At 29.2% G+C, this 15,984-nt stretch overlaps 2 protein-coding genes across 6 annotated transcripts in view; one reads left to right on the forward strand and one right to left on the reverse strand.

Moving 5' to 3' along the window:
• On the reverse strand, positions 1–3,265 carry Spag1 (Spag1 axonemal dynein assembly factor). 2 transcript variants are annotated; one of them, XM_074237911.1, is made up of 8 exons: positions 3,128–3,265; positions 2,267–2,356; positions 1,702–2,186; positions 1,469–1,630; positions 1,233–1,360; positions 471–1,158; positions 232–402; positions 1–156 (listed from the first exon to the last, which is right to left on the reverse strand). In XM_074237911.1, exons 3-8 carry the CDS (start codon positions 2,108–2,110, stop codon positions 62–64), a joined length of 1,653 nt encoding a protein of 550 aa, XP_074094012.1. In that variant the 5' UTR covers positions 2,111–2,186; positions 2,267–2,356; positions 3,128–3,265; the 3' UTR covers positions 1–61. The 2 variants fall into 2 exon arrangements, with proteins under 2 accessions (XP_074094012.1, XP_074094010.1); XM_074237909.1 differs by having other exon boundaries at positions 2,267–2,645; positions 3,128–3,258.
• LOC141524203 (ras-related and estrogen-regulated growth inhibitor) overlaps positions 2,713–15,984 on the forward strand; it is a 27,607-nt gene continuing 14,335 nt past the window's right edge. The window contains exons 1-3 of one of the 4 annotated variants that reach the window (XM_074237930.1): positions 2,713–2,897; positions 4,105–5,876; positions 12,058–12,114. In XM_074237930.1, coding sequence (XP_074094031.1) covers positions 5,816–5,876; positions 12,058–12,114 — 118 coding nt within the window. In that variant the 5' untranslated portion in view covers positions 2,713–2,897; positions 4,105–5,815. Of the gene's footprint in view, positions 2,898–3,446; positions 3,827–4,104; positions 5,877–12,057; positions 12,115–15,984 lie in introns of those variants that run through there. The other 3 variants (XM_074237927.1, XM_074237928.1, XM_074237929.1) reach the window with 3 other exon arrangements.

The raw sequence follows: 15,984 nt of genomic DNA on the forward strand, positions 1-15,984 counted from the left end.
TTTATTGTTAATTTTAAAAATCAGATTTATTATTTTATTTTTAATTAATTGGCTTAAATATTTATACAAATTGTTCTTTTAAAATATATGTATTGTAAAGGTTTTCTATGTCAGGCACTTGCTCTTGTTCAAGAAATTTAAATATATTCACCAGCGCTGAAATAATTAATACATGATTAGTTTCTTAAATATATTATTAGAATTTAATTAAAAAAAAAAAATTATCCTTACCTTGTTGATCGTTTTTATCAGCAAACAATAAAATAATTGAAAATCGATTTAATTTAGTAAAAGCTTCTAAAAATTCTTTCAGAAGTTTTGCATCTTCGCTGGTAGTAAAATTATTTTCTAAAGTTCTTAAAATTAAGCTAAACATTGGTCCATCTAGTTTGTTACTTATTACTGTTGAAAAATAATAGCGATAATGGTAATAATAAATAAAGTAATTAAGTATATTGATAAATCTTTACCTCTTCCAATAAAATTTGGACCTACGGCTCTCAATAACTGAGCACGTGATTTAATAGGTTTATTTTTCAACGATTGCCAAGCAATATTAAAATCATACGGAGTTCTAATTACTCCAAATTTTATATCATCTCCATTATCGTTAGAAACTATTTTATTATTACGATTAAAATTAATATCAGACTCAGATTTTGATGAACTGAGTTGAGCAGTTTCAACTTTTTGTAAATTAGGTTCGGATTTATTAACCTTTGGATTCTCAATTATTTCTTCAATAAAAACTCCAGAATTTTTTGAAGAAACAGATTTTTCACTAAATATTGATGAAGATGATGACGAAATGTTTGGATATTTATAAAAACTTGGTTTGGCAGAAATACTTTCATAACAATAACTAGCTTTTCGATGCGGTAGAGGTCTAGTGTACCAAGATGTACTTGGAGCTCGATTGCAAAAGCAAATTTTCTGTTTTTCTAAATACTTCTGCTCCATTTTTGCCATTAAATCAGATTTTTCATCCTCACCGATATTTACTCCTCTATAAATATTTGCTTTGGCTTCTTCTTCTTCATCTTCTATTTTAATTCGTACTTTTTTAGCTACACTAGGTCCACGTAATTTTTTCAATGCAGTCGTTGCCAGTTTATTCATAGGCTCTAACTTGAGAATAATTTCATAGTCTTTTATTGCCTAAAAAAAAATTTAATGATAAACAATTATCCTCAATAATAAATAATTAAAATAAAATAAAAAATATAACTCACTTGTGATTTATCCCCAATGTTTTCAGCGGCAGAAGCTCTTCGTAACAGACCTTTTATATTTGTTGGCTCTATTTCTAAGACCATGTTACAATCATTGACAGCTTCTTTGAATTTTTTTAACTTTATATCTAAACAATAATCGTTTTTGTAAATTATGAAAAATTTTTTTAAAAATTGTTTTGAATACTTAAAAATATTTATTTACACACGGAAATACACATGTGCAAAATACTTACATGTTATTGCTCGATTATTGTATCCATTTATCGATGAATCAATGGATAAACTAGAATTATAGAACGTTAATGCTTCATTATAATCACCAGCACGAAAAGCTTCGTTTCCCTTTTCACGTTCACGTTCGGCCATTATATTTAACTCCGTACCAGACAGCGTTACTGCAAAACACATTTATTAATAAATAAATCAATTCAATTCTTCACATAATCAATAAAAAAAAAATACTTACAATTATTGACAATTTTATCTTGTGATAATTTTTCAACTATTTTTTCATTATCATGCTGCAATTTTTTAAATTTAGCTTGTTTTTGTTCCTCCTGTAAATCCATTTTGTTCAACTCAGTATCAGCATCATATTTATCCCATGCAGCATAATCAAATGATTTAATTCTATTTTTATTTCCTTTATTTTCATTTCCCAAATCATCGCACGTTGATTTCAACTTGGGAATTATTTTACGAATATCCGGGTGCGGAATATCTTGATTAGTATTTAAATTTTTACCATCCTCTAAATCTTTTTCCCTCAGATGCATTTGTTTCAACCAAGTATCCATCTCACAATCAATTTCTTCTTGTCTATCCTTTTCCAGCATATACTGTTTTATTATCGGTTGTGGTTTTCTTAAAACCATACTTTGGGGAAAAATTGAGGCTAGTTTAATTTCGGCGTGTTTTATCAACTCCGGATAGTAGCCTTCTTCACCAGATCTAATTATAAACAATGATAAACAATCTTTTATTTACTTAATTTACAATTTTATTTATTTATTAGGGTTATATTTACTCACCTTAATATTAAAACAATTCTCTCGAGGTTTTTGGTGTTGTTGCACTCGGTAATATACTCGTACGACAGGTGTTCAATTGGAATATTATACCTGTTCAACAATGACCTCTGTTCAGATGACTTTATTTTAGTAAGCAACTCAGCTTCCGGTTTACCCATTTTAAAATTCTTTTTTTTCTTTACAATTTATTTTTATTTTTTTTTTTTAATAAACTTATTTTGCACTAATGAAAATTATTAACATTCAAGTTATGTCAATCTATTTATATCTAATTTTTTGCGTTGTCATGGTAACTATTTTAAAAAATTCCCAGGGGCTTAGTGATTGTTTTCATGTAAAATTTCCAAGTGGCGCTGTATGTTATTTATTTTCAAATCAGCTGATCCATAAATATATCAGTACAAATTAAAATTTTTTGTTAAAATTAAATTATCAATAATACAAAAAATAAATATCAATCATTATAAAAAAATTTTGTTAACAATTAATAAGAAAATTATTGTAAAAATAATATTTATATTATCAGTGTAAATTAATTAATTAAATAGTTACATTAAGAAAAAATTAATGCAGACTATTACTTCAGTAGAAATGTCACTAACACAATCACAATGGTAACATAAAGTTAAATGTAAGTATTAAACAAAGATAAAATAAAAAAATTACAAATAATTGATTAATGAGTAAAGAATTCATAATTTTAAAAATAAAAAGTGAAATTTATTGTTATTATGACAGGAAGAGTTAAAACAAACATTATTTTAAAAATTCCAATGATTGTTTTCATTTCTCTTCCTGTGTAATATTTTTTAAACAATCCCGTTATTTCCATAAATTCATGTTAATTTATTTAATACTCACTTGCATCATTTCTCCGATAAAAATATCCAATTATATTAATTATTTAAATGAAACTTATTAATAAACTATAAAACAAGCTCTCTAAAAACGTAACAACTTATAATATACTCGCGTTATCAGTAACTGCTAATTACAACAATCAATTAACAAGAGGTGTATTACAAGTGATTATTAATTAAAATGTCTATCGATATTTATTGAAGATAATTATGTAATTGATAAAAATTATTAATTGTCTCACGGCGAGGAATAATGTTACTCAACTCAGTGTATAAAGTATAAGTGTAGTAATAATATAATAATAATATAACTTTAAAATATGAATATAAAATAGTTATTATATTATATGCAGTGTATCGTGTATGTAGGTGTTGCGACGGCGCTCTCTTGGTCTTGATGCGCCAAGTAAAACGCGTGTACCGTCGTACTGTGTAGCATGTAGCCGGTAGTGTGCATATTAGACGGTGTACCGAGACGAATGCTCGCATTTGCGGGCGAGAGCTCGCCGTGAGTGGTATGTCATTCAATTTCATTTACATTATTTCAACAATTGATTTATTATTACTATAAAAAAGTAAAAATAATATAATTGTCAATTCGTTTACAAAAATATTTCTGTCAATTGAATTTATAATTGTGAGTGTAGTGAATTTTTTTAAATACAATAAAATGATAAGGTGATTCACCTAATTTATTTAGGTAAATAATTATTTTTGATAAAACCGCTGACGTTTAATTGATAACACGCGCGTAAATTTATGAGTTAACAATGTTTATTATCAAAGCGTATAATTGACATTGGGAGTTGTGTCACACTCAACTGTGTTTGATAACAACAGTTAAATTTATTATTTTCTGTCAAATATTTAAAATTTTAATAAATTGGAGTAATTGTAATTTTGACGGATTTGCTTTTAATTTATTTCACGTGTTGTAAAAATAAAATTTGAAAGTAATTTTAATTTAATTTGTTTCAGAAAATCGAAGACTTAAACGGTCAAGGTCTAAGTGTGTAAATAATAATAAACAGTACCAGGAGAATTTATCAAATATATGTACAATATTTTGGGATAAGCACGTTCCATTTAACAGCTCTTGGTAACAGTGTTAACCAGAAGAGTGTTGCCTGAAGCTTGATGTGAGTGAAGGATTCAGAGAAAGTGAAAGAAGCCGCGACCAAGAGCAACGGCTCACTCCTTTACTTCTTGTACTACTCTACTCTCATCTACTTGGCTGATGTCAGTCATACTCAGTGCTTCAATACTCGACAGCAAAATTCATCTGTTTATATTTATATATATACGTAAAATCGTGTACTTGTGTGTTTGTGGATTTGTAGTATGTACTAATTAACTGGTCGTCGTACTGGGTAGTATGTAATAGTACAAGTTTGAGCGAGAGAATAACAGCAACAAGAGAATTGGAAGATACCGAGGTCGAAGTGGCGCCTCAGAATTAAAGTTACAGTCGGACAACGTGACGAACGAGGATTCACTGTCTATTACGAGATTCCACGAGTGTTTTACACCTTTATCGTGAGAAACTACCAGTTTCATTTATCTTTTGGCTTTAATTTTAAATTCAAAGCATAACACATCCAGAACTTTTAAATATTTATCACTTATGATTATTTAATTCAGAAGAATAAGGACAAGAAGAGTTTTATATTTACTGATTGAGTGGATGTCATTGAACTTGATACTGAGGGCTACTAACGTCGCTGTTGATGCTGCTGCTGTTGTTAATTTAAATTATTATTCGGGTTTTAAATTATTCCTGTCACATTGAAAGACTGAAAGAAGACTGAGAGAATTAACGTGAGGCCTTTTGTGGTCTAGATGCCTCTCTCTGTCTTGGATTATTCCTTCAGATCTTGTGCACGTGCTTGAGAGTAAGAGTATACGAAGAAAAAGTAATATTAAATAAATAATAAATAAAAATAAGAAAAAAAAATCATCCGAGGATAGTTGGAGTTATTCCTCGACCGCAGGTTCATCACAGCTCCAGGTGATTGCTCTTTAAGAAAGACAGACTGCTTCTGCTGTTACCAGTACTAGTGCTAGTGCTGTTACCTGGTTACTCAGTATTATACAGTGGGTTTTACTGTAGACCACTCTGGAGTTTTGTTGAGAATAAACTCTGGCCCTCTGACCGGATAGAAGGAAAATAATGTATTATAGTGAGCTTCATCCGAGAAAGACACCTCATCTTGATTCACGTTCAACCTGCTGGTTATAAAAAATATATAATACTTGAATAATGAGGGATAAATAAAAATTTATGTGATAATCAAAATAAAAAAACCAAGAGGAGGGAAAATACTGCTTATTCTCAAGCTGAAGGATGAGGATGAGGAAGTTATAATTTAACTTTAGCGACACCACGACCAATATTATTATCATGAAAATAATTATGATGATGATAATGATGATGACGAGTCCTTCGGTGTTGGTGCCGTGGAAATAATTACAAAGCGGTATTTTAGTACGAACGATTGCCCGATTGCTGCATTCCAGATAAAATAAACAAACTTTTTTTTTTTTCTGTGTGTGTTTTAAAACTCAACTGTCACACTGTGATTTGTAGTTAAAAGTTTATCATTTTACGGTGCAAAGTGATTTTATTGATGAATTTATTGTATCTATTATGTGTAAAAGTGGCTCTGATGATACCTGAAGAAGATTTGGGATGACCAACGTCAACAGGATCCGGGTGGTCGTCCTCGGCGGCCCCAGAGTCGGCAAATCTGGTGAGTCAATTTCATTATTTTTCTCTTATCTTTTGCGATATTGATTTTTAATGAGTCTTGTGTTGTTATTTTATAAAAAAAAAATATACTTTTTTTTTCTTAATCAATTACATATTTAAATTTTTGTTTTGAATTAACTATAAACTTCCAGATACTTAGTAGTTCATTTGAATTTCAAAATATTTTTATCGAGTTCTGATTATCCCATGAATTTTTAGCTTAATCCATTTATTTATTTTTTTTTCTGAAATAGTTTTCATTGACGATAAAAATAAATGATTGCTTAATTATTTATAATTGTTAATTTTTTTGTCAATACATTTATTTAAAATGATGAAAAAAAAAATTTGTAAAATGTAAATCGAACGGTACCGTTGAGTTTTGTTATCAACATGTTGATCAGGGTAAATTATTTTCTTGGTTAAAGCACATAACACCACAAGTGTTCTTATCCTAAGGTCTTACAGTCGTTACATTGAACAGTGTTTGCAAAAGAACCCAAAGCAGATTGGTTTGAGTTAAAAAAAGGCGCAAAGAGAAGTTAAGGAGATGCTGAGAAAATCAAGAGCAAAAAAAACGAATAAACGAACAAGAAATAAAGTAAAGTATAAGAAGTATGTAAGAAAAGAGTGAATAAAGAAGAGAAGCGGTAGCATTTGTAATTTATTCTCACGCGGCTTCCTTTAATGCCGATTTGTTGAACCAGACTGGTTAAGGAAAAGGCGACAGGAATCCGTAAAAGTTTAACTTGTATCGTCTTCTACAGCGGCGTAATAAGGACCTCCGGACATTATCGGTTATCCAGTCGATCCCTTTTTCCATTATTCTCTGTACTCTTATTTAAGTCTAGAAAATTTTAAACTAACAGCGAATAATATCGTTGGATACTCAGATCTAGATTATCCGACTCACAGTCATTTTTATTTAAAAAAAAAAATTACTCTTATTATTATTATTATTATTATTAAAACATTTTAAATCTGATTAATCAATTAGTACGTATGTTAATTACCAACGACACTTCCTTGATTAATTTCTCTGATTAATTCCGATTAATTGAGACGATAGTTACAGTGCACGATAATTAAAAGTCAACTAGTAGATTTAAAATGTATAATAATACAACATGTAGTACGATAGTATGACTGTAAAAGTAAATCACGGAAGTTTATTACATTGAATAGTAAAATTTTTATTTGATGAAAATTAATTTAAGTAAACTCTTTAGAAATAAAATTAGTATATTTTTTATTTAAAAACTAACTTTAATTGCATAAAGTGTAAAAAAATAATCTAAGTGAAATTAAAGAAAGCAGTGTATTACAAACAAATTAAAGAGGATAAAAAATAATATTAAAAAAAATTGATACAACTTTTCCATTTATTAATAATTACTATCAATCATACATACAATATTAGATAATTTAGTATTTCAATTAATAAACCTTTTATAATCAATTAATATTTATGGTTTCTCTTTATTAGTTAGAGAATTAAAAATAAATTTAAAGTGTGTCTGAGAGTATGTAAATTAAAATTCAATAACTGCCACATCATCAGTACCACCAAAGTTATAATTATAAAAAGGACATTGCACTTGAGTACTTTAATTACGCCAATAAAACATAAACTGAGATAAATGGAGCTGAGATACACATATAATATAATATTTAATGTTTAATGTTTGTAATACCCTCCTTCTTTTTATTTCACTCTCTTTTAATCGTCAAAGGTCAAAATATCGGTTCTTTACTGCCATATATTTATATATACTAACCAATTACTCTTCAAATGATAATACCAGTAAGGAAATGATCGACAATATATAATAAAATATATAGTATATCACCGATAGACTTGTCCACTTGCTTGAATGGATTAAATGGCTCGAATCTATTTAACAGACAATCGAGCAATTATGTAAGTTCTACCTACTTATATATATATATATATATATATATATATATATATATTTATTTATTTAAAGTATACTTAGGAGTTGTTGTAAAGAGTTTAATCTTTGGTCTTGGGTCTTGGTATGGGTCTTACAGTCATCGGAGTCGTCAGAGTCATTGGCTTCCTCAGCAAACTCGTATGTATATCGATCGACAGGAAGAGGACGATCAATGCAGCAAAGCCTTACCTCTTTTAATTCCTTTCTTTCTTCTATCTTCATCCTCATCCTTATCCTCCTTTTATGCCTGCATCTATTACCTTGCATGCCATCGAGGAGTTTAAAGTCTGGTACCCACTAGAGTTCTGCTGTGAGGCTCTAAGCCGATCTAACATAAGGTTAATCAACTCGGTGAAAAGCATCGCCGCTTTCATTCTCAACTTATATTCTCATTCTCAATTCCATCCTCTGCTCGTGCGATATATTTTCGACTAATTAAGGCATTTAGAAAGCTTCCCTATTTAATCAATATTTATTTATTTATAAAGATGTTACCTTTGTACTCTTAACTCTCTATTATACTCCAGTATATACATTTAAAGGATTAATTATTTCAAATAGATGGATTTGCACGAGTTAATTGAGTAGTTACAATTAAAAGGTATCTATAAGTTCTAATGAATACTTTTACAGGGAAAAATTCGAGTTTTTAGAGTAAAAATAGGTTCCTTCGAGAAAAAACTGCAAGTATTACACTTGACACTGTAATAATTGAGACTATATCTTGTAATAATGCAATTACAATTGGAAATACCTCATTTTACAACTTGATTAAAATTGGAGTAAAAAAATATGAAAATAAAAGAAATTTAAAGGTTTAAATTTTTTAATATTATAAATTAAAAAAAGTTTTAAGTGAACCTCTAATTTTACAGTTTCAAACTATGGGGTCTTGGTATTTAAAACTCAAATAAATCCTAGTCATAAATTTAATTTTCCCACATTTCTTTTTTCCGCGTATAAATCTAAAAATTTTCTCATATTTCAACGTGATATCGCTTTCCATACACATATTTGTATATTTATGTTTAAATATGGTAAAGTATTGAGTATTAAGTATTATGCGGTTTTAAGAGCAAAAAATAAATACATCATATTTCACAGTGGCTTTTAAAAGTTTATTAGACACGCCTGACTATTCGATAATTAAAATAATAATTACCTATTTATCATTATTTTTTTGCCTCGTGATTTATGTCATTACTTGGCTGAATTTAAATTACACACTTTAAGTCTTATTTTTTTATTTTTCGTGAGAAACTAAAATAAGTAAATTCCCCTGTGATGTAATTAAATGAATTTTTCACAACAAAAAAAAAAAAAAAAAAGTCAATCTATTATAGTACACACGGTATTCCTCGGTTGTACTTGACACACCGTCCAAGAGCAAGAGCAACAGGCTATGACGTTGTCTCGTCTCAAAGCTGTCGCCGGAGGGTATTTAAAACTTTCAATTACTCATCTCATCTTCCACGATCTCTTCTCCTTACCCACGATAAAATAAAAAATAAAATGTATATCGATATAATACAAACTCTCACAAATAAAAGATCCTTACACGCAAGCTTATATCACTGCCATCCGGGACGTAGGGTGAACTCCTTTCACCGTCGGAAAACACACTCCATTATTTAGCATTCATATCGATTTCAATATTACAAGTTAACCCTCACCAAGTTCTATTTATTAATCTATTATTTTTATCTCATAAAGTTTAAACCCGATTTATTACCACTAACAAAAAAAAAAAAAAAACTAATGTAAACACTACGACTATTTAATAAACGTATAATAACTTTGGTAATAATTTACAATCGACCTCTCAGGTGAGTTGACTTGGTTAAGTCCTCGCTTTAGTCTACGACACTCTCCCCTGTTCTCATAAACTTTATCTTCTTCTTCTTCTACCTCTTATTCTTGTTTATTTTCTCTTTGGAGTACATACTAGCACATAACACGTGAAAGGTAACCAACAATTTATGTTCGAGCTTCATTGGCAACACTTTTACAGAGTTTACGGATAAATCCATTGATGCAATGAATTACTCTACACTCTATACCTTAGACACTTGTTTTCTTCAATACCTATATTATCCATCGAAAGATATTACTGCTCTGGTTCTTTATCTTGGCAGGCGACGGGCTGCCGCGACTTAATATATTTTTCTATTTATATAAACTACTCCAAAAAGAATCATTTTATATCTTACAATTATAACTTGTAAATTATTGCTACATAAAAGCTTATAAAGCTAAAGCTTTTCGAAAAAAGGTCTACCTGTTTTATTTAATGCCTATATCAAAGAATTTCACAGCGACTTTATTATTTTCCGCGACAAATCTATTTATATTTTATTATTTTTATACATCAGTAAATTTTTTAGCGATACTATTCTGTCTCGCGGAATAAAAGTTAAATGTTTTTCAAACTCTCGAGTTATTCGAATCTCCACGTTCTTATTACTCTCAAAGTTAATACTCTTTAGTACATATTATCTATATATATATATATATATATATATATATATATATATATATATATATATATATATATATATATATATGTATATGTATATGTATATGTGTATGTATATATAGCGGGGAAACGAGTTTCGCCGCAAGTGCATCAGTCGAGAATATTTATTAACTGGCACGCGCGACTCTCGGCCACGATGTCGTCCTCTCTTCCTACTCTTTGATCCCGCAGGGCACTACTCTGGCTCTACGCTCACTCCGTCGATTTACATGAGAATACTCTCCCTTTTTCTTTATTTTCTTTATTAAAAAAAAAATAAATAAAAAATATCCTGTTGCATTATATATCACTTAACCAGACTTTGAACTTGATTGTGATTAAATCAGATTGAGAAGACATTGTTTTATAAATACAAACAACGGGTTATCAGCTGTGAAAACATCGTTACGGGCATTTTGAACTCTCCCCGTTGTACAGTCTATAGTACGGCGATACACAATACCACCGATATAATATTATGTACAAACTGAGCGGCCTTCCTTGCGTCATTGTGACGTTTTACCACGAGAAAGTAAACCTAAATTTTATCTTCCTCTGTCTTTCTCTCTTTCTTTTCACACTCAATCCGACAAATTACAAAACTTTTATTTTTTTACTCCAATTTTACTCCAATTGATGACTAGGATTTATTAGTTTTGAATACCAGCCAAGTCCTTGTAGGGTGAAACTGTAAAAATTATATTATTTTTTAGACATGTACCAACTATTAGAGGTTCACTTAAAAGCTTTTTTAATTTATAATATTAAAAAGTTTAAACCTTTAAATTTCCTTTATTTTAATATTTTTTTACTCCAATTTTAATCAAGTTGTAAAATGAGGTATTTCCAATTGTAATTGCATTATTACAAGACATAGTCTCAATTATTACAGTGTCAAGTGTAATACTTGGAGTTTTTTGTACGAGGGACCTGTTTTTACTCTGAAAACTCTAATTTTTATAATAACAAAATGAATAAATAAGTGAAAATATAACAAATTAGTGTTTATAATAATTCAAAGTTATTATTTTCAATACTATGTCTATTCTGTCTCTACCTTTCAGTCACGCGTAACGAGGTGGCAAACAAATGACGCGTGTACTAAATATAATGTCTACATATTTTACAAATATTGTACAGCAGTAAGTCATAGATATTAACATATCTGTATGAGTGTATGTGTGAATGTATTAAATTAAAGAGAGTTTATAGTTAACTTTCTAACAAGCCCCTTGGGTAGAGTTAGACAAGGAGATGTCAAATTTATCGATGGCAATTAGAGCTGCATGTAAACCTAAAGATCGATTTATATATATCTGCATGCATGTACTTGCTGTATTTACAGTCTGTATGCATGTGTGTAGAGTTAATTATTCCTTACGTGATCTATCTATAACACTTGTGTGTACTCAGGTTCTTTGCGTGTCGCCAAGATGTCAATTTGGTTCCAAGTTGCGACTTGCATGCTTGCAACTAACAACTCTCAATCTATATATATGTATATAAGAGTGCAGACAGCTCCACCGTGATTATAATCCCCGCGAAATCCGGATCAATCGTTTACGGACCTATTTACTGCGTATTAAAATGCTTATATTTCATCATATAAAATCAATTTCATTCTTCATACAACACAAGACTCCCTTTATAAATAATGCAAGGGATTTCTTATATTTATTTTTATTAACTCTGATTTAATATTTATTTTTTAGCTGTGGTGGTGCGGTATCTAACGAGGCGGTACATCGGGGAGTACAGTTCAACCAGTGGTAAGTTAAATAAAAAAAAATAAAAATATATAAAATGGATATTTGTGATTTATATTTTACAATAATGGCAATTCACGCCCGAAAATGAATCATTTAAAAATATTGTTTTTAAATATAAATTTAAGTTTTTATTTTTACTCGGTTGTCACTGAGGGATTTTGCCGGGATGTAAAATATGTAATAAAGCTATATGTACGAGTTTATAAAAATATCTAATATTACGAATATAAAGATTTTTATAATTATATAAATAAATTTTCATTTTTAGTTTTACATCAATAAAATATTTTTTATTATATTTATGATTTAGATCGGTACATACATTATATTCTTCCTTTTAACAAAATAGCCGACTAACTCGTTGAAAGATCACTTAACCGATACAATAAAAAAAAAAAAAAAAAAAAAAAAAAAAAAAGTAATATATTGGATTCTTGTAAAGATAAAAATATTGCTTTATTATCACGTAAATATTTTTATTTAAATTTATAACTCAACTCTCAGTAAAAATAATAATCCATTAAATTAATAGCAAAAAAATAAGATAGAGTTGAATTCTAAGAAAATTCCAGTGTTGCCTTATAAAAGAGTTTTATTTGGTTGGCTTACAAGTCTTGATCATCTTTCTTCACCGAGAGTTCCAGTTTAGCCTTCCAGGCTTCTGAATCGGGATACACAGAGCATATATATATATACACACATAGCATTAAATATTGTGTGTAGTCTTTTCTAGTCGGTGGTATCAGTAGCCATATCGAGAACAACGAGATAGCCCAGAGGATATACCTCAGACATATCCTTCCAGGCGGTCTAGACTAAGACACTATATACACTTTATATTACTTTTAAAATGCTTGACAATCATTTCATTTGATTTAGCACTAAACAAATAAAATAATCAATAAACACAAACGGAGTAATTTATTAATTGAGTAAAGTGAAATAAACGATAAGCGAGAGTGAAAAATATTGTTTATTGGGATTTTAAAATTATGGGGATCGACAGTACAGGTTGCAGGAAGTAAAGCGTCTTCGTCCTCCGGAGTTTAAGTCTGAGCTTTCTATCCTAAATAATATAATGCACGTGGAGTATATAAATATATTTGCCTTGGAGGTTTATTTGGAGCAAGAGGGCAATATAATAAAAGTGAGAGAATATATAATGCGATATACGCTCGAGAGGGATATTGTGAGTGAGGCAGCTGAGATTTAAAGACTCGATATGAAATAGGGCCTCAAGCTTCAGAGGTCTTAACTTATATATTTTATTTTATTTCTTCGTATTATACTTTGTTTTATTATTCTTCTTTTTTATCTTCTTCCTCTTCTTATTTTTTATTTACCCCCACCTTTAAATCACATAGAATGCAGATCTCTCCCATAACTCATACTCGGCTACCTCGCCCGTAATAATTGCTACTCGCCTGTGGATATAAACCCCAAGAGTAAGGACCAATTTCCTTCCTTCCTACTTACAATCAAACAGGTGATTTCAATCGATTTATTCATTGAGATTTATTTTTTTTTTTTCGCTACTGCTTCAGTATAAATTGGATATTTTATTTTATTTTTCCCGGGTAAAATGAGAGCTACTTTGCCCCTATTTAAAAAAATAACGATTAGAAAACACGTATTAGCAAGATGAATTGGCTCTGGCGTTAAATTATTAGCTTTCTTTGATTTCACTCTTAGTTTTGAACTTAATCATTTAAAAGAGTTATTAATTTAAAATAATTAAGACATTATATTCGGTTAATTAAGAAAACTAAAATTTATTATTTTATTTTATTTGAAATACGATCTTATGAATAATCGCCCGGGATTCGGTGTGTCTTAGTATCTTATTTTAAATATTTTCGATTTAACGATCTCTAAAAATAACCGGTACTAAGTGGATAATTTGAAGAGTCTTTTTTCGGACATAAAACGTGCGAAACTTGAGACCTAAATAAATGAACGCGAATCACGCAAAGTAACAATGGCTAAAGAAAATTGGATAGTAAGAGTAATCACGCGATGCATTTTTTTTCGGCATTCCAACATTTAACATTTATACGTTATTATTGTTATTATTATTTCTTTAAATTATTAAACCAGTGTGTGTATTGTTGCTATTATTATACAGAAAAAATGTTAAAATTTTTTAGACCACTGGTCCTTGTCTTCGGTCGAAAAATAAGTGTACTAGATGTATGATAGAACATTAAGAGTGGGTACTTAAACATTTATCACCTGGATACGAATAACGCATTCTACACAACAGACGCCCTCAAACAGTGAAAGCTAGACGTCGATTACGCGTTAAGAGTAACTCACTTTAAAACTTTTAAATTTTATACTTATAGTATATATTTATTTATAACCATCGAGAGCAATAAAAAAGCCGAGAGGACCGTTACAGTTGCATAAATGTTGAAATTTCTAGACACCAGAGAAAAACAAATTGATGTTATTATTCCGTGAGTTTTTTTTTTTTTTTTTTTTTTTTTTAAGAAACTTTGTTTAAATTTTATAAATTATTACTTTTTATTTATATCAAAGTATTTTAAAGAATGGGAACATGATTTTTATTTTTATTATTATTATTGAGGTGAATAATACATTTGTATCGATAAATCGGTCGTGAGTATCTTGGAGGTCGTGAAAGTAAACGCTTAAATTTCCCGATAGGAAAAATTAAAGAGGATTAGAATAGTAAAAGAAAATAAAATGAATATGAAAAAATACAATGAAATTATAAAAAGTACAAGTATTATATCGGACTGCAGACTAGAGTATCTTAGAGGATATTATAGAGAGAGAAAATATCACGATGATCCTACTGAAGAATAATTACCTTGAGAGTACACACTCAAATCAGCTCTTTTAATCTATCTATCTATCTGTATATCTTTTTATCTATCTGGTAGTATACATACCAATATATTTATGTTGTAGATATAGTTACTTGTTTTGATGATGGTACGGGTATATATCAGCCGATGTCTTGGCATATAATGTCTGTCGCGATTATTTCGCGATCCCGATTAACAATGCAAATTTTCTCTAGTCTCATCTCGTCAAATAATTCCCCCGATAAGTTTCTAATTTATCATTAGAAAGCTAATGCTTCGTGATTTTTAACAATAATTTTAGATCATTAAAAAAATTGTCAATTTATTGATGATTCAATTAAAAATTTTATTATTTTTTTTTTTTTTTTTTTTTTTATAAAAATATAATAATTAATAAAAAATTAAAAATAGAGACTTTGATCTTTCGAAGGATAGAAAAGTGTCCAGTAGTCTCTCTTGAAGATAAAACGATAAATAAACCCATAAACACCTCGTTTGAATCGTGTCTGTAATCGAGGCTCGTTTTATTTAAGTGAGCAACCATCAGTACATAGGATAGTATTATTATATTTAGGTATAGTTACTCTAATAGTTTTAAGAGCGCTGTTTTGTTCCTATCCTCGACATATATCCATTTAATTTCGTTCATTTATTTATTTTTATGAAGCTTCTGAGCAGAGGATTATATACTTTTTAAGAAGTAAATTATATCGAATGATATGAAGCAAATAAGGCCTCGTTATTAGTGCGTTACGGTTGGTAAAGTTTTATTAGTAACAAAACACGAGAATCGGGTTTGCGCTATTCGAGATAACAACCTCGTTTCGAGAGTAATCAAATAAGTTTATTTATCGTAACGATAATTTTGTTTAAATAAATAAATAAATAAATGCACGGTGAATGTTATTAAAATATAAAATTATAAAATTGAACTTGACCATTTTAGGGGGCTTACTTTTGGTTTTATATTATTATATTATAAATTATATATGGAAATAAAAGCGAGCGCTTTGATTGCAAAACTGTGGCGAGAAAA

Source organism: Cotesia typhae, unplaced genomic scaffold, assembly GCF_013202065.1.
Source record: "Cotesia typhae breed Kobodo isofemale line unplaced genomic scaffold, CoteBio_Ctyphae contig_22, whole genome shotgun sequence".
NCBI lineage: Eukaryota > Metazoa > Arthropoda > Insecta > Hymenoptera > Braconidae > Cotesia > Cotesia typhae.